At 49.8% G+C, this 24,435-nt stretch overlaps 1 protein-coding gene across 2 annotated transcripts in view; it reads right to left on the bottom strand.

Moving 5' to 3' along the window:
* The window catches only part of ATP9A (ATPase phospholipid transporting 9A (putative)), a 129,339-nt gene that overhangs the window by 22,828 nt on the left and 82,076 nt on the right, over window positions 1-24,435 (bottom strand). For both annotated transcript variants that reach the window (XM_047069043.1, XM_047069044.1), the window contains exons 15-17: window positions 10,230-10,391; window positions 1,646-1,738; window positions 500-583 (exon numbers count right to left, since the gene is read on the bottom strand). In XM_047069043.1, the coding sequence (XP_046924999.1) occupies window positions 500-583; window positions 1,646-1,738; window positions 10,230-10,391 (339 nt within the window). The remainder of the gene's footprint in view (window positions 1-499; window positions 584-1,645; window positions 1,739-10,229; window positions 10,392-24,435) is intronic.

Genomic DNA, 24,435 nt, shown 5'->3' with positions numbered 1-24,435 from the left:
GGTGAACTATGTGCCAGTGACCACCCTAAATGTTAGGATGTGACAGGAAACCCGACTGACCGCCTCTGCTCTAGAAAAGATTTTATTCCCGAAAGGAGGTATTAAGAAGAATGTTAGATGTAAACATATAAACGAGTCCATTCTAGATGGTGATTAGTGCAGTGAAGAAAGCTAAGCGGGGTGGTGGACGGCGAGTGGTGAGGTGGGGCTGCCTTAGATGGGGAGTCCGGGAAGACTTCTCAGAGGAGGCGGCATTTGAGCAGAGACCCAAAGGAAGCGAGGGAGCAGGCCAGGGAGGTCTGTGCAGGAAGGGAGTTCCAGGCAGAGAGAACAGCAAGTGCAAAGGCCCTGGGACAGAAGTGAGCCTGGGGTGCTCAGAAAGGACATCGGCATGGCTAGAGCAGACTGAGCGAGGGGCAGACGAAGAGGAGATAGAGCCAGAGAGGGGAAGACGTACGGAAACTGCAAAACACAATGGAAAGATCACAGGACCACTTACCTCAAAGTCTTGATATTGCTCCTCTGCTAGAGACTTCTTCGCCACCACGAGAACCCGCAGTCCTTCTCGGGCCATGTTTCCACACTGAAAAGCAGACCGCAGTCGGTGGAGAGCCACACTCAGGGCCTTGCCTCCAAGCCCCTGACTCTCGCGGAGGAAGGCTGGACGCTAATGTGGACAGGCCCCTACCAGGGGCAGAGACAAACCGGCCAATCCAAACATCGCTTTCCCCTAAAGCAACCTTCCCTGAAGCAGACCTTCTAAAGGGAGATTGCAACACGGCAGCCTGCAGGCCAACCATGGTCTACGCATAGGTTTTCCTTTGACGGGCACAGTACATGTTTCAAAAGCTAAGTCAACATTGTAAGACTTCACAGACAAACCTGGATCTGGCTTGTTGGGAAAAAACCAAACCTCTGACACAACCATGCATGCTCTCCCAAAAGACCACAGCCAACGATGGATGAAAAGCGGCTGCTTCTACGTATTCCCAGAAAACAGCTGTCAGGTGAAGAATATTCCGATAGGCTTAACACACACAAAGTGCGACCCTGTTGGAAAGACACTCCCCCCACCCCCGGCCTGTTTTATCTGACTTACCTGCCCAGCCCCTCCTTTGAGTTTGCAAACCCTCTACCTGAAAATATAACATTACTGAATGGAAACTGTGCCTCCCCCCCCCCACCCCGACCTGGAGCTGAGAGACAAAAGAAAAATGACCCGACAAACCCAAGAGTTTCTTCTCTCCTTGCTGTGGCCAATTCTCCACATCACCAATCAAGATAGGCAGCCCGTGACACGGACCCTCAAGGATCCCCACCCTCCTGCTACCTGCCTCCAGCCAAAAACCAGTGAGGGGCGGACTCTTGAGCCTGGACGTGGGCCCTGCCCCACTTGAACCTTCAGATGAGACCCCAGTCCCAAGCAACTGCTTGAGAGACCCTGCAAAGGACGGCCGGCCAAGCTGTGGACAGATGCCTGGCCCACAGAATCCATGAGAAATAAAACTGTGTCGTTCTAAGCTGCTACGTTTGGGGGTGATGTGTTACACAGCCACAGACAACGAGCACAGAGACCCGTGTTACCACACCACGCAAGGCCTCCAAGACATGCCTCTGCGGTTCTCGCTCCCCACACCCCACGTACCTCTTCCTCCAGCCAGTCATTGTACTGCACGATCCCAGCCATGACAACATCCGCTCCCTTCATGTAAAACGTGATCTCTCCCGTTGACTCGTCCTAGAGAGGGGGGGGGGGGGCCCGGTGGAATGAATACCCAAGAGGAACACCCGCTTTCTGCTCCAGTACCCACCTCCCATGACAGATGGCATACAAACTCAGCGGACGCCGATGTTTTGTCACTTGGCCAAAGATAAAAAGCCAGAAGGGGGCGGAGGGGGGCGCGGCGCTCACTTGGGGGCAAAGGCCACAGAAAATAGAAGAAAACTCAAAGCGTTTGGAAAAGCATTAAATGAGGAAAGAAAGATCAAAAGGATTTAAGAAGTTTGTTTTTAAAGTTATTACCGTCTCAGCAAAAACAGACTCGCATGCTGTAAGGTCTTTTTTTTTTTTTTTAAATGTTTATTCAGTTTTGAGAGGCAGAGACAGAGCGTGAGCGGGGGAGGGGCAGAGAGAGAGGGAGACACAGAATCCGAAGCAGGCTCCGGGCTCCGAGCCGTCAGCACAGAGCCCAACGCGGGGCTCGAACTCATGAACCGCGAGATCATGACCTGAGCCGAAGTCGGATGCTTAACCGACTGAGCCCCCCAGGCGCCCCCGTAAGATCATCTTTAATTTACACACAGGACTGCCAGGATCACCCAACTGTGGTCTACCCAAAAAGATGGGGAAGTAAGGTACTTATCCCAGAGCGGGGTTCTCAGTTTTGGCATCGTTCACATATGGGCTGGGGAATTCCTTGCCGTGGGGGCTGGCCTGTGCATTCCAGGACCTTCTACAGCGTCCCTGACCCGTCCCCACTAGAGGTCGGCCACACCCCCATGGGGACAGCCCAAATGTCTCCAGACATAAACAAATGTCCCCTGGGGAGCAAACTGCCTTCACTGAGAACTGCTAATCCCGATCATTCCAGACCCGCGTCTACTTGAGGACTTGGAAGCCATCAAATAACCCAGATTTTTGTTCACACTGACCAGCTTTTCGGGGGTGGGGGGGGGTAGATAACACCACGGCCCAGGCGTCAAAGGCTTAGACCCGACACCGGCTTTCAGCTGTGTGCACTTGGGACCTGCTGCTTCTTTTCTCTAAGCCTCAGTTCTCTCATCTGTAAAACAGGAACAACTCTTACCACGCAGGCTGTTGGGGCTTAAACGAAGTCACCTACACAGAGCACGCAGCCAAGGGCCAGACACACAGAAAACGCCCACTCAGCGTGATCAGCCCGCTAGGGTGACGGTAGCTCTGTGCGTCCCTCAACCGCACTGTGTGTGGGGACCAAGGCCTCGCCCAGTGGTTCTCAACGGAGGGGATTTTGCGTGGGGCAGTATCTGGAGACCTTTTTGGCTGTCACGACGAGGGGGTGACTACTCCTGGCATCCAGCGGATAGAGGCCAAGGATGCTGCTGAGAGTCCCAGGGTGCACAGGACAGCCACAACCAGGAACCATCTGGCCCCAGTGTCAACAGCACGGAGGCTGAGGAGCCCTGGCTTCAAGGAACAATGGCTCTGAGCCCTGGTTCTTACTCTGTGACTCCTTCCTCGGGAACTCCCACCACGGGGAGGGGGGGGCCTGGGGGGGAAGAGAGGGGTGAGGGAACAGAGCATGGCCATTACCACCTCATGCCTCAATTTTCCTCCCCCGGGAAAGCCTGTGAACGCGTTAACTAAACACGAAATAAATACCCAGGGCCAAATTAGTGGTACATGTCTCCTTCTTCAGAACAGCTTTCCAGGGCCCTCTCATCGCTGATAATCTTTGAGAACTACATGCTTGCTCACAAAAGCGCCCGCCGGCCGCGAACAGGCACCTGCGTCTCTAAAGCCAGCAGCAGCCCATGCTTCACCTCCGACGGATCCCACACACCCACGCCCGCTTGTGACTCGGGCCAGAGAGAGCCGTGGGGTCTGAGCACGGAAGCATCCCGGGGCTTTTTTCCCTCTTGCCTCAACCCGAACGGTGCCTGACAACAGAGCCGTAGGAAATAGCGTCCCCTCCCCAGTTTCCTCTACTGCGAAGGGCGCTCTGGAGGGCGCAGACGGCTCGTCCAATTCAAACACTGCACCGACTGTCTCCTCCCGTTACTCACTTCCTCCCACTCGGTTCATCACAAGGTTACCTCGCTCCCATACGATGGCGAGATCACGCTGTACGTTTACGGAGAGCTGCCAGTTGCGCGGCATTGTTTTGGGGCCTCATCTTTTTCCACTGTGGTCTCATCCTGGCCCCTGTTCAAAGGCCTCTTCTATGCAAACAATGACAAGGGTCTGATCTACAGCACCGATCGGCCTCCATCGTTCCGCGTGGGACGGGCCGGGGGAGGGCAGTGGAACATCTACACACAACAGAAATAAGGCGGGCGACGGCAGCCTTCCTTTCAGAGACACAAGCGCACGAGCCCCCAAGGAAACCCCCAGAAGACAGAGATGCACGCCAGGGAAGGACTTTGCCTGCAAGTCCCTGCCAAGTGCCATCCAAGAGCTCGCACGCGTCAGGAGGGCTGGTGAGCAAGGTGAGTGAGCCCGTAACTGCCAACAGTCACCAAACCAAGATGTGTCACAGCGGAGCTGACATTCCCTCACCTCAGGTGACCGGGTGGGTATTTCCAAATAACCAGACAGGATATCTGGGTGCATGGGAACTAAGCTGCTGGCCCCGGCACAATTAACGTTTGGGGTGGGTTATTCTTCGTGAGGAGGCGTCTTGGCCTCTACCTAGGAGAGGAGGTCAACCCTGACTTGGGACGACCAAAATGTCTCCCAACTTTTTCGAATGTCCCCTTGGGGGCAAAATGGCCCCAGGGCGAGAACGGCTGCATTAGAAGAGTTTAGGGAGGTTTCTGGAGAATGGAGAACCTGTCCACTTGCCCTGACGGCTGATTTCCACGGGTCAAAGGCAAGAATAAGGAGGGAGACAGGTCAGAAAACAAAACTTAGCAAAAATACTCATGTCATTAAAGCCAGCCTAACAAAGACAGATGCTCACAGACTGACTTTTAATAGTGAGAAATGAAAAATGTGCAGTGTCTGAGAATATTTAATCAAATAATGGTATATTTTTTCAACAAAACACCATGCATGCATTAAAATCATAAAAATCACACTTTAGTAATATGAGAAAATTTCCACCATCCATATTGTTCAACAGGGGGAAGAGTTTAGAAAGCCTCATGTGACGCTCAATGCCAAGTTCATACAAATGCGTGTGGGTATTTACACTCGTATACGCGTAGAAAAAAACTAAAAGGGAAAGTCTCTGAAGAGGGATGAATGGTTGGTCTTTGGTGGTGAAAACAAAGAACAATTTGAGCTCTTGATATATGTATCTGTTCTGAATGCTTTAATTCAATGTCGAGTTGGTTTGTTTTCCATAACCTTGGAAGGGGGGGATGCTATTTTAAAATAATGATAGATTTAGGGGCGCCTGGGTGGCTCAGTCAGTTAAGCATCCGACTTCAGCTCAGGTCATGATCTCACGGGTCATGAGTCCGAGTCCCAAATGGGGTTCTGTGCTGACAGCTCGGAGCCTGGAGCCTGCTTCAGATTCTGGGTCTCCCTGTCCCTCTGCCCCTCCCCCAATCATGCTTTGTCTGTCTGTCTCTTTCTCTCTCAAAAGTAAACATTAAAAAAAAAAGTTTAATGATAGATTTTTCCCATCCAGTAAGTATCCCCTACTTCAAGGTACAGGGCCCTGTTCTTGCTGTGAGAAGATGTGGACCCACATGTCATAAAATAGGACGTGTATCTGGGAATGAAAGCCCTTCACAGCTAAAGGAAGGGCGGATATATTGCTCACTTATCCTAGAACGGCTGATACTGGGTACTATCTGATGATGATTCAGCTCTTGAATGACTACAGCGGAGACCCCGGTCCTAGAACTTGAAAAAATAAAGGCTGGAACAAAAGCGATTCCGGAGGCGATTAATGACTCTGATTCCCCAGGAAACACCCACACACACGATCCGTGCTACAGCTGCCAGGCCACGTTCTTGACATCAGATGTGTGCTCAAGATACAGTCTAGAAGCCATGGGTCAGACCAAGTATGGGCCAGTGAGAAAAGCAGCAGCAGCATGGGAGAAAAAGCTCCCCTCCCACCCAAAAGTTGCAATCAGGGACATAAAAATCGCTTAAAATGTGTCATTTTCAAAGCACATTCGGGGCCCCTAGGTGTCTCAGTCGGTTGGGTGTCCGACTTTGGCTCAGGTCATGATCTCACAGTCCGTGGGTTCGAGCCCCACATCGGGCTCTGTGCTGACAGCTCAGAACCTGGAGCCTGCTTTGGATTCTGTGTCTTCTTCTCTCTGCCCCTCCACCACTCATGCTCTGTCTCTCTCTCTCTCTCTCAAAAAATAAGTAAATAAATGTTAACAAAAATTCAAGGCACATTCGGGCTGTGTCACTGGGTCATCAGAACAGCAGCTCATGGAGCTGTTTCTTCTGTGGCTCCCAATGACCCCCTACTTCCTCCCAATGACCCCTAGTCCCTCCCATGACCCCTACTTCCTCCAAAGACCCCCCACCCCCTCCAATGACCCCCACCCCCTCCAATGACCCCTACCCCCTACAAAGACCCCTACCCCCTCCAATGACCCCTGCCCCCTCCAATGACCCCTACCCCCTCCAATGACCCCTACCCCCTCCAATGACCCCTGCCCCCCCTCCAATGACCCCTGCCCCCTCCAATGACCCCTGCCCCCTCAAAAGACCCCTGTCCTCTCCAATGACCCCTACCCCCTCCAGTGACCCCTGCCCCCTCCAGTGACCCCTGCCCCCTCCAGTGACCCCTACTCCCTCCAATGACCCCTACTCCCTCCAATGACCCCTACCCCCTCCAATGACCCCTACTCCCTCCAATGACCCGTACCCCCTCCGATGACCCCCACTCCCTCATACTCCATGCCCTGGTGAGACCCACTCCCACTGAGTGGGGGTTGGACCCTGTAACCAGCTTCTAGTAAGCAAGGCAGAAGCGATGGGAGGCCAGTTCTGACATCAGGTTGCAAAGACTCTGCCCTCCATCTTGCTCACTCTGATGAAGCCCGCCGACAAGGGAGCTGACCTACGGGGAGGCCGGTGGAACAGTGAATGAGGGTGGCCTCCTACCAAAAGAGCGGAGAACTAAAGCCTTCCGTCCAAAACCGCAAGGAGCCGAATCCCACCCACAGCACTGATTTTATCTGGTTTTCAGCTGGATCCTGCCCCGGCTGAACCCCAGATGACAGCGGCCTGTGACAAACCACAGGCCAGAGGACCCAGCAAAGCTGCACCCAGATTCCTGGCCCACAGACCCCGTGAGATACTACCTTCTACCGTTTTATACCGCTAAGTGTGGGGAAATCTGCCAGGCAGAACACACGACACAGTACTCCAGCATTACTAGGGGTGCTCCACAAGCTTTTCGATGCCCCACTCACCACACCCAAACTCCCAGGTCGTAGTGGTTAAAGAGCCTGGACTTGGGGGCCATATCGCCTGGGCCCAGCCCCAGCTCCGCCATTATCCAGCTGTGTGAACGTGGGGAGAATGCTGAGCCTCCCTACCCTTCCATTTTCTCCTTTGTCAAATGCCAATCAAAATGGTACCTACCTTGTTGGCTTATGCTAAGGCTTAATGAGTGAGTTTCTGGAAATCCTTTAGAACAGCCGCTGGCACACAACGAGCATCATTAAATGCTACCTGTCATCACGTCATTGCTGTTCCTACAGCCGAAACCATCCCTACTGTCGCTGGCACCTCTGCTCCTAATTACCCTGATCACTAAGTACTCACACTACTGTTACCAACTTACTATAATAGAACCTACAGCTCTTTGATCTTTCAGGCATAACACACTTGGGTACATCAAGGTAGAAGGGAGTCTCCTTTCTTTTAAAGACCAAACCAAAAAGAGGAGTCACATTCCGAAGTTGCCCAGGATTGAGCAGGGTTTACCCCAATCAAGCCGAATAATGCGGAAAACCTTACAAATACCAAGGAGCCATCCCAAGACCAAAACAGATCTGGATGGGATGAAAGTGATCTGCACTTTTAAAGCTCCCTTAGAGCGCCTGGGTGGCTCAGTCGGTTAAGCATGCGACTTCAGCTCAGGTCATGATCTCGCGGTCCATGAATTCGAGCCCCGCGTCAGGCTCTGTGCTGACAGCTCAGAGCCTGGAGCCTGTTTCAGATTCTGTGTCTCCCTCTCTCTCTGACCCTCCCCTCTCACCCTCTCTGTCTCTCTCTCTCTCAAAATAAACAAACATTTAAAACAATTTAAATAAATAAAAATAAAAACGTTTTAAAACTACAATACCCACAAAAACATGGATGAATCTTACAAATATAAATTTGAGCAAATGTACTCAAACATGAAAAGGAAACTACTGCATGATTTCTATAAAGAAAAAATCTCAAAAAAGAGATTAACCCGTGGTAGAAATCAACAGAGTGGTCATATCCCTGTGGGGAGAGAGAGGGATGTAGGTGACCAGGAAGGGGCACAACGGAGTTGCTGGGGTAAAAATGGGTGGGATTCTGATCTTCGCTCTGGGTGCTGGTGACGTGGGTGTGCTAACTTTGTAGACACCTGAGCTGCACGCTTATGATGTTTGCACGGTTCTCTGTGTAGGTTATACTGCAATACAAGTTTCCAAATGTATAACAACACAATTTGAAATAAATATGACAAAATGATGCTGCTGAACGATCGCTGTATTTTCCCGATAACTTCAGTGACCGTACGAATGAAAAACCATTGAAAATACTGAATTACAACGAGGATGCCAAGGCCACTCAGTGGATAAACAACGGTCCCTTCACCAAATGGTGCTGGAACAACGTTTGCACACGTGCGAGAGGATGAAGCTGAACCCCTACCTCACACCATATACAAAAATTAACCCAAAAGGGATCGATGACTGAAAGAGCCAAAACTACAAAACTCTTAAAAAGATACATAGGAGTAAATTTTCATGAGCTTGGATTTAACAGTAAAGTCTTGGATATGACACCTAAGAGCAACAAAAGAAAAAAATAGATAAATTAGGCTTCACCAAAATTAGTAACTTCTGTGAGTCAAAGAAATTTTATCAAAGAAAATGAAAAGATGAAAAAAAAAAGAAAGTAAAAAGACAATCTAGAGAGAAAGAGAAAATATTTGCAGAGCATCTCTCTGATAAGGGTCTAATAGCCACACTATATAAAGAACACTTACAACTCAACAATGAAGACAATCAAATTAAAAGGCGGGCATAGGATTTGAATACGCATTTCTCCACAGAAGATATAAAATCGGCCAATAAGCACATGAAAATATGCTCAACATCGTTAGTCATAAAGTTAATGCAAATCACAACCTCAGCGAGATACCACTTTGCAGCCACAAAAACGGCTCTCATCAAAATAGTGAAGAAGGAAAATAAAAACTGTTGGCGAAGATGTGGAGAAACCGGAACCTTCCTACATTGCTGGTGGAACGCAAAATGGTACAAGATGACAGAAAACCATTTGGAGGTTCTTCATAAAGCTAAAAGATGGAATTATCCAGCAAGTGGGTAATGGACCCAGCAGGACCCAGCAACTCCACTCCTAAGTATATACCCCAAAATGCTGAAAACAGATCTTCAAATCCTTGTACACGAATGCTCAAAGTAGCACCATTCCCAACAGTCAAAAGGTGGAAACAACCCAAGTGTCTTTCAACAGATGCAGCCATAAAAAGGAATGGCGTTCAGGGCGCCTGGGTGGCTGAGTCGGTTGAGAGTCCGACTTTGGCTCGGGTCATGATCTCGCAGTTCATGGGTTTGAGCCCCGCACAGGGCTCTGTGCTGACAGCTCAGAGCCTGGAACCTGCTTGGGATTCTGCGTCTCGACCCTCTTTCTCTGCCCCTCCCCCACTCATGCTGTCTCTGTCTCAGAAATAAATAAACGTTAAAAAAAAAAAAAAGGAATGGAGTTCTGATGCCTACTACAAAGTGAATGAACCTGGACAACATTATGCCGGATGGGTCACGTGTCACAGGAATGCAGTTACACGAACCATCCGGCGTAGGTAAATCCCTAGAGACGGAGAGCGGAGTGGTGGTTCCGGGACTAGAAGAATGCGGGGCCGCTACTTCATGGGTAGGAGGGTTCCTTTTAGGGTGACGAAGATGTTTTGAAACTTCACGGCAGTCCTAAATGCCGCTGAGTTACTCACTTCAAAATGGTTCGCTGATGTCAACCTCACCTCGAGAGAGATATGTTGGGTTCAACAAAAGCGTACACAATGAGAAGTGTATTATTACCAAGAAACGCCCCATCTGCATACGTTAGACCTTTCCCTCTAGAACGTTAGACCTTTCCCTCTAGAACGAGGTTAACCAGAAGCCCATCAGCTCTCCGAGGTCTTGTCCGCCTGAGGGACTGATATCGTTTCTGCTCAGGCAATTACATTCTCTTCTGAGTCTGGACAACAGACGTCACGATCAAGAGGGTAGGAAAGGGTTAAGAAAGGACGCGGAGCTACAGGGGCACACGCAGCCAGTCCGCTTGAGTTATTTACTCACTTGAAGTCAGAAGGAGGGTAACTCACCCGCACGATGATGCCCATGCGCTTGCTTTCGTAGGTGAAAGGGAAGATCTGTAAGATGGTGAAGTTCAGGATCTGGTCGCCAGGGGTCCTCAGCTGCATGGAAGACTGGTCCCGGCCCACCAGGGTCAGCCCCACACTTTCGGTCCACTGTACGAGGGCCACCTAAACGGGACACAGGGTCGAAATCAGACACGCCGCCCAGGGCCCCGGCTCACAGGTCAAGCAAATGAACACAAGGGTGGAACTGGGAGCGGAGACGGGGCACAGGCAGCCACTGGGGCCCCGGGGGGAGGCTGGGCCGGCCCGCGACGGCCTCGGCTCCTCCGGGCCTGCGGGCGCTCCCACCTCTCAGCTGCCCTCGGCGCGGTACAACTCACCTTCTCTTCCGGGCCCAGAGGCAGGCTGGGTGCCCGGGCCGTGGCAGAGGGAACACACAGAGGGTCGGGAGCGACCGCGTCTGCGACACATGCACGGAGCCCACGGCAACAGGCAGCCCCACGAGTAAGCAACCCGGTAGGTGTCCACGGCCCTTCTCAGCCAGGCGGCTCTGCCCCCGAGGGGACGTGCGGCCACGTCCGGGGACACTGCTGGTGGTCGCAGCTGGAGAAGGGGGCGTGTGCCCGCACCTCCTGGCCTCCACCGTGAGGGGCTGTCAGACATCCCAAACCACAGCAGAGATTTACCCCCCGCCCCAGAAGACAGTCCTGCCCGCGGGTGAGGACCCCGGTCTACACGGAAGAGGAAACCAGCGCTGGAGGAAGCTACTCATTCAGCTGCCAGGCCAGGAGGGAAACCTGGAGCTGCCTGGCGCACGAGCCCACCCGGCGCGCACTGCGCTTCCTGGGGGCGTGGCTTCTGTCGCCCCCTGGAACCTTCTGGCAGCCTCAGCGAGACTGGCTTCCCTTCAGGTCAAAGGCGGGGGCCGCAAACTCCAAGACGGGGACCGGACTGGTCATGCAAGAAAGTGATGAGGGCAGGGTGGGGACGCGCCCGCATCACATCCACAGGGGCGGCGACCCCATGACCCCACGATGCACTGATGGAGGAGGCCACCCCCAAGGGGGCGTGGCCCCGGATGGCCAGAGCTTCTGGTTTCTCGAGAAAAGAACAGAAATCTGGACCTGTGCCTGAGATCTCCCTTTAAATATAAACAATTACTTTGCATCTTTTAAGAGCCTGTGAATCTGCGGGCGCCTGGGTGGCTCAGTCAGTTAAGCCCTCGACTCTTGATTTCGGCTCGTCATGATCTCACCGTTCATGGGACCGAGTCCCACACTGGGCTGTACACGGACAGCACGGACGGAGCCTGCTTGGGATTCTCTCTCTCTCCCTCTCTCTCGGCCCCTCCTCTGGCTCATGCATGCGCTCCCTCTCTCTTTCTCAAATAAATAAACAAACAGTAAAAAATAGTGATAAAAATAAAAGCCTGTGAACCTGGCCAGGGGCCTCCAGGAAGAGAAGGAAATACAAAGGGAAAAGGAAAACAACAGACAGGGGAGCTGGGGAGGGGTTGGACAGTGCTGAGTCCCCACCCGGACTTGCCCTTCCCCCCTCCCCCACTGCCACAGGAAGGAGGCACAAGAGAGTATGGAGAGCCCACGGGGTGCCTGACAGACACAGCCTAAATGGCAGGGCCACCCCGCATGCCCAGCAGAGAGCCCACTGAGCTAAGAATGACCCACTCCACCTGAGTGGATATGAAAAACCAGACTCAGAGAAGCAAGCAAGGTGGGAGGCTCCCGGCTGAAAGCAGCGACAGGCTGACATGGGATCTAATCCTGGGTCTAACAGAAACGGCCAACCCCAGATCAGCTGGGGGCCTGCCCTACAAGCACAGGGGCCTAGACTGGGGTACAAGTTCATCCTCAGTGGTGCCTGGCCGCACTCAGGCATCCACCTGACACACTGTCACCGGCAGAAAGTTGAGACGTGCGGCAGGCAGCATAACGGCCCCCAAAGATGCCGACAACCTAATCCCGGGACCTGTGAACAGGTTACCTTACACGGCCAAATGGCCTTGGCAGGGGTGATGAAGGTTAAGGACCTGGCCATCAGGAGCCACTCGTGGATTATGCAGGTGGGCCCAATGTAATCATAGGGGTCCTCAAAAGGCAGAACTTTCCTGGCCGCAGCCAGAGAGGAAGTTGAGGGCAGAGGGAGGGTCAGAGAGAGGAGATGGCATCGGTTTTGAAGAGAGAGGCAGGGACATAAACCAAGGAACAGGGTAGCATCTAGCTGCCGGGAAAGGCAAGGCAACAGATTCACCCCTGGGGCCTCCGGGAGGAACAGAGGCGCCCCGGCCGACTGGTGAGCCCTGGATCGGACCTCTCACCTACAGGACTGTGATAAATGTGTAGTGTTTCCAAACAGCAGAAGTGCAGCAATTTGCTACAGCCAACGACAGGCAACGCACACAAGACGCTTCCAATTTTAATGCCCAACAAGCCGCCATTTTATTCCAAACCAAGCCCGAGACGATGGAGTCTAGAAAAGGTACGCCCCCCCCCTTTCTTCTTATAAAATGTAACTTTTAGGGAAGGAAAAGAAGGCAGCTTTTAGGACAGGGCAGACCTGGGGAGTGACAGAGGGTGACAGAGAAAGGGGTACCCAGGAGGTGCTGATTCTGAGATGCTTTACTAACTTTCAGCTGGGTGGTGGGTCACAAGGGGCCATCACTGTGTAAGTAACTGTGCAGTATTTCAGTGTCCCTGCAGGGGCGGAGGGCACCGAGAGTCACTTTCCCGGGGGATCACAGTTGCCCAAGCTTCTGCCTCACCAGGATGCTTCCGGAGCTCCCCCTTCCTTCTACCAAGAGATTCTGCACAGGAAGACACCTGCTACTCCGTGTTTCGGGAACCCCCAGGCTCTCCTGGGCTGCCCTACTACTCCCTGGAGCGGGGAGGGGCGGGGGTGGGGGGCACAGATCAAACCGGGGTTCTAGCTCCGCTCTGCCCCCCGTCCCCACTCCCTCCAGGTGGCTTCTTTTCCATTTCTGTCCCAGCCCTAAACATTCTGTGTATGCATCCTTCGTGGGTTCTGCTCAGATACCTAACTGGCTTTCTGTTGTGGCCAGTAACTGGATTTATGCTGGAACAAGAGGTTTGTCTTCAAGAAACTCTACTCGGCTCGAATTATGTCAGAACAAGTCAACCAGGATTCCCATGGACTAGCTTTCCCCTCTGACCGACAGAAGATACTGTCACACTGACCTCCTCCTGCAAAGAAAGGGCTAGTCTAGCAATGACTGTTTTTTGTCTTGTTTGCTAATAGTCTGCATCAGTCTTTGAAAAAAACCATTCATTTACTGGTCTGAGTCAATGACTCTTTCCATAGGGCTTGTCTTACCTGCAAACAATCATCTCTCCAAGTCTAAAATGATCAGTGAAGATTGGACACACACAAAATGATCGCATCTCCACGTACGCTGTTTATAGGGTGACACATGTGATGGGCAATACTTCTATCTCCTACTTTCTCTCTCTCTGTACCACGGAAATATCTTCCTCATGTACCTGCATTTCTTTTCATTTTTTAAAAAAAATTTTTTTTAACATTTATTTATTTTTGAGACCGAGACAGACAGAGCATGAACGGGGGAGGGTCAGAGACAGGGAGACACAGAATCCGAAGCAGGCTCCAGGCTCCGAGCTGTCAGCACAGAGCCCGACGCGGGGCTCGAACTCAGAAACCATGAGCTCATGACCTGAGCCGAAGTCGGCCGCTTAACCGACTGAGCCACCCAGGCGCCCCTCTTTTAATTTTAAGTAAACACATATCTCAACTCAACATATTACAAATACATAGGTACACACGAGCCAAAAAAAACCCAAGTTTACATCCTCCTTTACACACCGATTCTGTAACAAAGAAAAATTCTTCTCGAGATGCCTTCAACCGTGACTGCCAGTGAAAGGGGTTTTTTTCATTCTTGTTTTCAAGCTGCTGCTACACCACCCCTCAAAAACCCATTTCATTGTTCTGAACAGACGTGAAAGGTCAGTGGTAGTGGAACTCCCATGAAGCCTGCTCTTAACTACAATGGGAAGAATGCGGAACCGGCAGTGGCTTCCAAGAGCACGTGGCAGTTCCCGCCTGGGCCAGCCCAGCCCCCTCGCCAGGGACCCTCAGGGCTGTACTGGAGGGACAGCCGGTCTGTAATTCTGAAATGGTGAGCACTGACAAGTGCCGCTGATGGGTGAAATACGCCTGTAGGCAAACATCTTCCAACCTCGACTTCTTCTGCAGCGACGCCCTCAGGGGAGCGAAGGAACGAGCCACCACCAGGCTTGCTGCTCCCCACGCTGGGTCCAACCTCCTCATTAAAACCTCCCTGGTCTCTCTGGGGACTGGTGCCCCCAGGACCTGAGCCCTACCAAGGGGGCGGGTCACTGATTCTCACCTTCCGCTCTCTGGCCCACAGCGTTAGTCTGAAGCTCCTTTCTAACAGAAATCCCCAAGGTCCTACGGAGAAGAGACTGGTTTGGCATTGGGGTGCTCCCCGACCCTTCTCGAATGCAGCAGGGACACACATTTCAGGGGTCAGGAGAGACCAATGCATGTCTTTGCAAAACAAGAGGACATGAAATGAGGTTACTTCTTATCCTGACGGATCCAAACCTCCGTTCAAGAGAATCACTCCATATCGTCCGATCAGAAAGGATTTGGGGGTCTTGAGTCTCGTTGTCCCCAACAGCCAGAAGTCGGGGGGAGGGGGTGCTCTGAGACTTCAGGTCAGAATATCCAGAGGTCAGAGCAGCAGCAGCAAAAGAAACCCGTTAAGGTGAATGATTGAACAAATAAATTAACTCTACCAAATGGAAACGGAGAAGGGGGTGGAAGGCCGGGGAGTGGGGGCTCCTGAGTCGGCCGCGTGTTTTGGTTTGGGCCAGGAAATCAAAAGGACGGGCTGCTATGCTCCCTCCCCAAAATGCCCATCTGAAGAATTCAGGCCAGAACGATCCATGAAAGGGCTTTTCCATCATTTGTGGGTCAGCAATAAACCACCTGTGACAAGTCTTAATAATTTTCCCTTTGTACCTGGGAAACGCGTGCTTGGGAAATACGCCAGGTCAGGCTAAAAAGCCTTGAATTCTTGTCAGGAGTAGGATGCGCGGCCATCGTCAGAGCGTGCGTGAATCTGGTACCTCTGGTGGCCTTCGAGAGGATCAACACCCAGACTCGCAAAGACGAGCCAGGTCGCACTAATCCGGCCTTTCAAGACCATGAATGCATCCAGAGACCTAAGGTATTCTTAATTAGGAAGCTCAATGGACAATGCACTACCGGGGGGCTGGACAGGGAGCAGACAGGAGTAAGGCTGGCCCCATGGGGGCAGGGGTAAACTGAGGCAGGAGCCACCCCGTTCGGCCAGCCACTGCCCAGGAGAAACTGGGCCCACCATTTCCAGATCTGACCTTTCCCAAGAAAAGCTGACTTTTCTATAACATTAAGTGATTTAAAAAATATATATATATTGCTGCAGATTTTTTTTTTTTTTTTTTTTTTTTTTTTTTTTTTTTTTACACACAGCACGGAGCAAACAAAACACTGCCCCTGTTTTATTTATGAATCTTTGGGCAAGATGGTGGTTAAAAGGCCACTCACCATCCAAGTTTCTTTGATCCTGTACTTGAAATTCAGGCTCCTATCACTTAATCTGATGAAAATTTACATTTGAAAAGAAAGAATGACATCATCTCCATAAAATCTTAGCCACTCAGAAATAACTTTGCCCTCAAGTCCATTCTGGGCCAACACTAACAAGAAACGGGACAGAACCGGCCCACCGAACAGCTAATCCCAAGCATAAGTCATTTGATAGGTTTTCTACAGCGTCCCTAAAACATTCCCAACACCCCCTCTCTTCTGAGCAACCAACACCCTATTTCAAGATTCTTACCCCACTGGTTAATAAATAACATTGTCCCAGTGTTTTCTCCTTAAGTTCCTGACCTCTGTTTTCTGAACTCACCCTGGGGCAAAAACAAGGCAGCAGGAGGGCAAAGCCCCACCCACCTCCTAAATCTTTCTCCCTCATTTGCACACACGTCTGAATGCAGTCATTGTCCAACAGCCCGGAGCACAGGTACAAGGAGGCATTTAAGGAAGGGCACCCCTGAGCAATGAATGTGGTCCTGGAGGGAAAAACCTCAGGTCCGCACAAGGGCTGAGAAGGCAGGACCCCAGCAAGGCCACAGGTTTGCCCTTCCCCGGGGTGGTTTTTATCATCACTCTCTGCAACACAGTTACAAAGATGCAAAACGAGACACCTGGAGCCTTTTACACACACACACACACACACACACACTCCGAGATGTGCAGAGATTGAACCCGTCAGGCTATGTCAGGACATCAAAATTTAAGATGGACAGAAGCGGGAGACAAAATGAATAATCTGTGGTGTACCTAAGCAGCAGGAAAGAGCATAGCCATTAAAAATCCTATCACAGGGGCGCCTGGGTGGCTCAGTCGGTTAAGTGTCTTAACCGACTTAGCTCAGGTCATGATCTCACAGTCCTTGAGTTCGAGCCCCATGTCGGGCTCTGTGCTGACGGCTCGGAGCCTGGAGCCTGCTACAGACTCTTGTTTCTCCCTCTCTCTCTGCCCCTCCCCTGTTTGCTGTCTGTCTCTCTCTCTCTCTCTCTCTCTCTCTCTCTCTCTCAACAAGAAACATTAAAAAAAATTTTTTTAATAAAATAAAAATCCTATCACAGATGGCTACTGGACAGGGATAAGACAACGTATTACCAGGTGGACAAATCAAGATAGAATGTGGAATGACTAAACATTTAAATTTTAGGTATGGAAGAGAGAGGAAAAATACCAAAATAGTTTTTTTTCTCTAATTGTTTACCTTTTCTATAACAAGCCTATGTTACACTTACAAAATCTGCTGCTCGCTGAGCTGTATCTTCACTGTACTTTTTTTTACGATTTTATTTTTTTAAGTAATCTCTGCACCCAATGTGGGGCTTGAACCCACAACCCCGAGATCAAGAGTCGCCCGCTCCGCTGACTGAGCCAGCCAGGCGCCCATTCACCATACTTTTCTATCTCCCAGCAAGGTGACACGGGCTCAGGAATGGCCTCCTTGGCAGACTCTGCCATCGATGGGGGGACCTGTGCACGCAGCTCTTTGTTGATCTCTCGTGCTGTCTGTAAGAGGGCTGTTTCAAGGTCACTGGAGATCAGAGGAGAAACATACCCTTTTGGTTTGTCTTTCTAAGGACAGGACCCTGGAGAGATGGGTGGTGAAGACAAGGCACTCGGGGGGCTCCCAGAAGTTTTCTTAGCACCCAGTGTGTTAGCTTCTCCAGATGAGACAGAGGGAAGGGATCAAAAAAAACACACTTCACGGAGCCTGGGAGGCAAACAGACCCCGAATGCTGGCTCAGAACAGGCCAGAATATCCAGACGCTCTGGAAGCTCACCCAACGTCAGCCTGAAGCTCCCAACACAGGTGCACAGCACTCAGTAGTGTTTCGTGAGCGACAAAGCACATGCGAGCCCTCCTCCCACGGGCAGAGGAGCAGTATCGCAGTCACAGAACCAGCCCCGGGACGCGGGCTGCCTGGTTTTCGTCTCGCCAGCCACGTGGCCTTGGGGACACCTCATCCGCTAAACGGGCACCTACACCTCATCCGCTAAACGGGCACCACCGCAGTACCCGTGAGCCGTAGGAGGTGCCCAGAGCACAGTGCCCCTGGCACACCAAGCAGGAACTCGGCAGGTGGCCGTGTCTTACTGTCGTCAGCTCACTGATGATTTGCCCCAAATCACCCCACTAAGGAACCTTCTTGCACTGCTGGTGGGAATGCACACTGGTGCAGCCCCTGTGGAAAACAGGATGAAGCCTCCTCGAAAAGTTAAAAAGTAGGGGCGTCTGGCTGGCGCAGTCGGTAGAGCATGCAACTCTTGGTCTTGGGGTCGTGAGTTCGAGCCCTCCATCGGGCAGAGACATTAGTTAAAAAAGAATAAAAATAAAATTAAATTAAGTTAAATTAAAAGTTAAAAATAGAACTACTCAGGGGCGCCTGGGTGGCGCAGTCGGTTAAGCGTCCGACTTCAGCCAGGTCACGATCTCGCGGTCCGTGAGTTCGAGCCCCGCGTCGGGCTCTGGGCTGATGGCTCAGAGCCTGGAGCCTGTTTCCGATTCTGTGTCTCCCTCTCTCTCTGCTCCTTCCCCTGTTCATGCTCTGTCTCAAAAAAATAAATAAACGTTAAAAATATATATATATTTAAAAACAAGAGCTACTGAAAGCAAGGTACAAAAGTGAATCTATAATCTCTAATGTGCTCTTCTTAAATTTTTAAAAATGTGTCAATAATTAAGGGGTGAGAAAAAATTCTAATATATGCAAAGAAAGATCTCTGCATGAATACTCGGTTACTGGTGACAATGGGCGTCTCAGAGAAAGATGTCCAGGAGGGGGAGGTCTTGTGTAGAGGGGGCAAGATGAAGGTTTCAGGGTAAGAAGGAGACACGCTTCTCATCCTATGACACGAGCATGGGGCAGGCTTGCAGAACATCCTATACGCGATGAGAACTTGTAATTAATCGCTCTGAAATTAGTGAGCTATTCAAGGCATGGCCAAGGCATCGAGAAACCTTCAATCAAAACACACATCACACACACACACGTACTCACAGGGCACATGTGTGTGCACACACAAGCACCCCTACAAATATACAAACACGGATACATAAACACACACACACACTTGTTGCAGACAGAAATCCAACAGGAATGTGACAGCCATAGGATTTGGTAACGGATGTGACTTCACTCACTTCACCCTCCTTCCTTCCCTGGGCTACAGGATGAATCTGTACCACAGAAACATGCAATTATGTTTCTACATAGAGACGCATGTGCTTGGGGAAAATCTATAACAATGTAAACTGTAACCTCTACGTGGTGGATAAAATTAATGTTTATCAACTTCTCTTTTGAATCTACATTGTTACTTTTTCTGTAAGGAAGACATAAGTACTTGTGATTTTACATGCCTAAAAGAAGTTGTATTTTGTTTTTTTCATATGAAAGAATTCCTGAAAAAGACAAACGAATGGATCGCAGGGTTGATTCTACCTGCCTTAGGAGAGCACCTCCCTGACCATTCACGCCAAGAAACGAACTCGTTAGAAAAAACTGCATCACGACCATGACCCCTCCACCCTCTCCCACTGCACCCCACCCGTGACGCTGACAAACACCTGGGAAGTGACGGAATGCTGTCCGGGCCGGGCACCCAGGAGCACCTCTCTCTGGCCAGATTAGATCTAGTTCATTTCCGCTGGGAGTTACTGCATGGTGGCAGGCAGGGCCCACCGCCCCTCGGGCTGTAATCAATAGCTGAATAAAGACACGGCAAGCCTTCCAAAGCAGAATGCGCACAGGAAACAAATCTAGGAAATCCTGCTTTCTGTTACAGGAAATGAATCCTACCCCAACTGGTAGAAATTATTCAGGCAGCCTCCAAAGTAAAACGAGTCCTGGTCTCTATGTGGATTCCGTACATGTGACCTTGCCTGGACCAGCAATGTTTTATTGATATAGAATTTCAAAGGTGGGATTCTAGACGCAGCCAAGTCGATGCGGAATCCTACAGGGATTTAGAAACAGTACAGCTTTCTGAAAGATTTTGCTGGAACTAGATTTAGCCTCCTTTCTGCCACCTGGTGTATTTATACACAGAGATGTGTATTTTCAGAAGATGCACACTGCATCTTTTGAAATAGTTTGGAAGGCAGGTCAGTAAAACATTAATAGCAGTTACACCTTTAGTTAGTAGGATGACAGTTTGCTTTTTACTTTATCTGTATTTTCACATAATCTGCCATAAATGCAAAATAACTATACGATAATAAATAAAGCTGGGGGGGGAGGGGGGACACTGACCTCTGTGGAGACACAAAAGACCAAAAGAAAATACCTCTTTTTTTTTTCTTTTTTTTCAATCACTACTCGGAATCTTAGAAAACCAAGAGAAATCTGAATCTGAGTGGAATTTATGAACAGGAACGGAGAAGCACAAAGCATTCTGTGAAAGATTAACCCTCATGGAAAAACTCTGCCTGGCCCTAAACCAAATATATCAAAGTTGGGTGGGAACTAGGAGCCTGGGACAGGCGTTGAAGGCCTCCCGTACGCGTGCCAATCAATAGCCAAAATTAGGAGCTCACAGGGAGCGGTACTGATCAGATCGTCATTTCTGAAACTTGTTCAAATGCCAATCCCATTAAACCCCCTCCAAGCTACTGGTCCTCTGCCCGTAACTACCCAGAATCTGGCCCTCTTAGACATCTATTCAGGGATAGTGTCTCCCAGTTCCAGATGGAAAAGCAAGATCAAATAGACTAAATTCGGTGGAGAGATGATGACAGATCTGAAGTTTTTAGTTATTACAGCACAAGTCTGAAGAAATGGGTCGGATCATCCATATCCGTCCTCCTCCCACTTTCCCTCGCTCTACACACAAGGCCCATCTCAGAATCTGGCCAAGGGTTGCAACATCCTTCACCCCTGGAAATCTGGTTCAAATGTCAGTGGTCACGGATGAACTGGGTGCACAGTTGTGTTGTTCCATAAACACCAAGCAGACCACAAGGGGTCGCCTTCCAGGAGCCACAATCCAGTGCCCCCAAGAAGGACAGATGACAAGAGGTCATCCCCCAGGGGCCACAATCCAGTGCCCCCAAGAAGGAGAAAGAAGCTACTGGACAGGGAAAGCCACATCCGAAAGTCCTTTAATTTTTGAAGTTTGGAACAGGTTCTCGTTGTGGTAACCCCGCCCCTCCCCAAACGCCATCAAGCACCAGGCTCACCGATGTTCTCCAATTAGTCTGGACCTTCGAAACATTTCATTTACCAGAGAAGCCCCGTCCCTCCCTAAAATGAACAACAAAAACAACCGGAAGCCCTTGTAACGCTGAGGGAAGAGTAAGATGGTTTAAAAATGATTCTAGGAGGCGCCTGGGTGGCTCAGTCGGTCAAGCGTCCGACTTCAGCTAGGGTCATGATCTCGCAGTTTGTGAGTTCGAGCCCCCCGTCGGGCTCTGGGCTGACACCTCAGAGTCTGGAGCCTGCTTCCGATTCTGTGTCTCCCTCTCTCTCTCTGTGCCTCTCCCCGGCTCACGCTCTCTCAAAAATAAAAACATTGGGGCGCCTGGGTGGCTCAGTCGGTTAAGCGGCCGACTTCGGCTCAGGTCAGGATCTCGCGGTCCGTGGGTTCGAGCCCCGCGTTGGGCTCTGTGCGGACGGCTCGGAGCCTGGAGCCTGTTTCAGATTCTGTGTCTCCCTCTCTCTGACCCTCCCCCGTTCATGCTCTGTCTGTCTCTGTCTCAAAAATAAATAAACGTTAAAAAAAAATTTTTTTTTGAAATAAAAATAAATAAATAAAAACATTTAAAAAAAGGTATTGGGGTACATACACATAATTATAAAAAGCTGTCTTTAAGACTATTCAAAAATTTGGGAAGGAGGGATGATGAAATATCAAGTTTAAAACAGAGGGTATGAAACTCTCTGCTAAAATTCCCTTTTCAGTTAAAAACATATGAAAAGATATTGGGGGTGCCCAGCTGGCTCAGCCAGTGACGCATGCGACTCTTGATCTCAGGGTGGTGAGTTCGAGCCCCACAGTGGATGCAGAGATCCCTCAGAAATAAAATATTAAAAAAGAAAAAAGATACTGGAAGATCACACATCAAAAACTTCTTAGTGGCCTCTAGAAAATAACTTAGTAAAATGACTAAGAGTTCGGGTTCTGACAAGACGTCCCCTGGGTGAAAACCCTGGCCGTGTCACTCAGGGGGCTGCCGCAACACGATGAATCAGCAAGGGGAAGGGAAACGTTGCCGCGTTAGCATCTCTGAGAGCAGGACAGGCCAACAGCACGCGCCTCCGTACAACGCGCACTGAGGACAGCGGCAACGACACAGACACGGAGCCTGCCCCGTAACTAAGTGTCAGACCCAAACTAAGGAACGTTCTACAAGATAATCGCCTGTATTGCTCAAAAGCGTCAGGCCATGAAAGTCCAGGAAAGCCGAGGAGCTGTTCCAGATTTAAGGAGACAAGAGGTGTGACAGCAGAATGCAGTTTGTGTTCCTGGGTTGGATTCTGATGGTGGGGGTTGGGGGAGAAGGGGGGATTCTTTTTTTTTTCTTTTTTTTTTTTTTCGTGAAGTAAGTAGAAGCTAAGTCATGGGACAACTGATGACATTTCAATAACCCCTGCAGGACAGAGAATTGTACTGTAGCAATGTTAATTTCTGATTCTGATGAATGTCCTTGTTTTTTAGGAAGAAAAAATAAAACACTTAAAAGCAAAAAAAGATTGGGGGCGCCTGGGTGGCCGAGTTGGTTAAGCGTCTAACTTCGGCTCAGGTCATGATCTCAGGGTTCATGGGTTCAAGCCCCACCCTGGGCTCCACACTGCAGTGCAGAACCTGCTTGGGAGTCTCTCTCTCTCTCTCTCTCTCTCTCTCTCTCCCCCCCCCCTCCTCCCCTGCTCTCTCTCTCAAAATAAATAAACTTAAAAAAAAAAAGGCAAATAAGGATCATGTCTGCAGCTGACTCTTCGAAGGTGAGAGAGACTGATAAAGCACAGGTAGAAAAAGGCTAACATTGGAGGAATCTGAGTGAAGTTTTGGTAAAAGGGGAATTCTAAGTACTAGTTCTTCAACTTTTTTTGTAAGTCTGAAATTATTTCCAGAATAAAAGGTTAAAAAAAAAATCCAGGTGACTTTAGGCTAAATGTTTAACCTCTCTGTCCTGGATTTTTCTCTTCTGAAAATCGAGATAATAAAAGTACCTCTTAGTTGCTAGAAAGATTAACTAAGATAATACACAGAAAGCACTTCAAATGTGATCTGACGGGTATCAGATGCTCAAGGAAAGTTGCCTATTGTCATCTTTTAAGAACGAGACTGCAAGTGACCCAGTTTCTTCTTATAGTTGTCTGAAGTGTCCAAATTTTCTATCCTGAAGTGTAATGGCTTTTGTAATCAGAATACAAGTTTTCTGGAAGGGAAGGAGGGAGAAGGAAAAAAGACCAGAATGTTCCCTATGCCTGAATCATACTCACGTCAGGAAGGCAAAGAATATATTATTTTCATACTGGCCAAGTGCTCTCCTACACGTATGCAGAGTGCTCCCATCATATGAGACCCCGGGAGGAAAAGCAATTAGGGGCTTGTTACAAAAAATAAAGATCAGCTACGAGACTCTCTGCTCTTGAACATGGAATCAGATGAGTCCTTGCGGTCCCAGCAAAATAATGTGCTTATGTATAAACAACGACGTGGCTGACGAAACTTCATCAGAACGCTTTAGCGTTTCAAAGGACGCCATCGTGAAAGTACAAAGACAGCCTTCGTAATAGGAGAAATTGCTTGCAAATCATATATCCCATAAGAGACTCTGGTCTAGAATATACAAAAAAACCTCTTTCAACTCAACAACAAAAAGACACATAAGTAAAAGGGGGCAAAGGACACTGGAGAGAAGATACACAAATAGCCAAGAAGCAGGAAAAGCTGCTCAGCCTTAGCGGCCATCAAGGAAATGCAAATGAAAACCCCGAGGGAGATTTCACTTCACGCTCCCTAGGATGGCCAGAATCAAAAGGCCCGACAAGGACACATGATGGCAAAGAAGGAGGGAAATTGGAACCCTTACACGTGGTTGGTGGGGATGCAAAATAATGTAGGCACTTTAGAGAGCAGTGTGGCAGTTTCGAAAAGGTCAAACATGTAGTTTTGACCATACAGCCCAGCAGTCCTACTCCTAAAGATACGCCAAGAGAAATGAAGATTCTCCAAAGATACACCAAACACTTGTGAAACAAAGGTCCGCGGTGGCAAAAGAATAAAAGAAAAAAAGAAGCAATCCGAAAGTCCATCAACTGACAAACGGATACACAAAATGTAGTATTATCCACACGATGGAACATTATTCGTGCACAGAGAGGCATGAAGGGCTGAGACGTACCATTGCATGGATGCGTCTTGAAAACAAACGCTAAGTGAGAGAAGCCAGACACACGTGTCACATACTGTAAATTTCCATTTGTGTGAAACGTCCAGACTCAGCAAATCCTGAGAGAGAGAGCTTGGGGGGGGGGGGGAGGAGTCCAGGAGAAGATATGGGATGGAGTGCCTCCTTTAAGGGTGATAAAAAACGTTCTCCCCCAATCGCGTA

This window comes from Lynx rufus, unplaced genomic scaffold, assembly GCF_022079265.1.
Source record: "Lynx rufus isolate CCGP_SWC_20201006 ecotype Redwood Valley unplaced genomic scaffold, mLynRuf1.p SCAF_8, whole genome shotgun sequence".
Classification (NCBI taxonomy): domain Eukaryota; kingdom Metazoa; phylum Chordata; class Mammalia; order Carnivora; family Felidae; genus Lynx; species Lynx rufus.
This window is presented reverse-complemented; position numbering and strand designations above follow the sequence as displayed.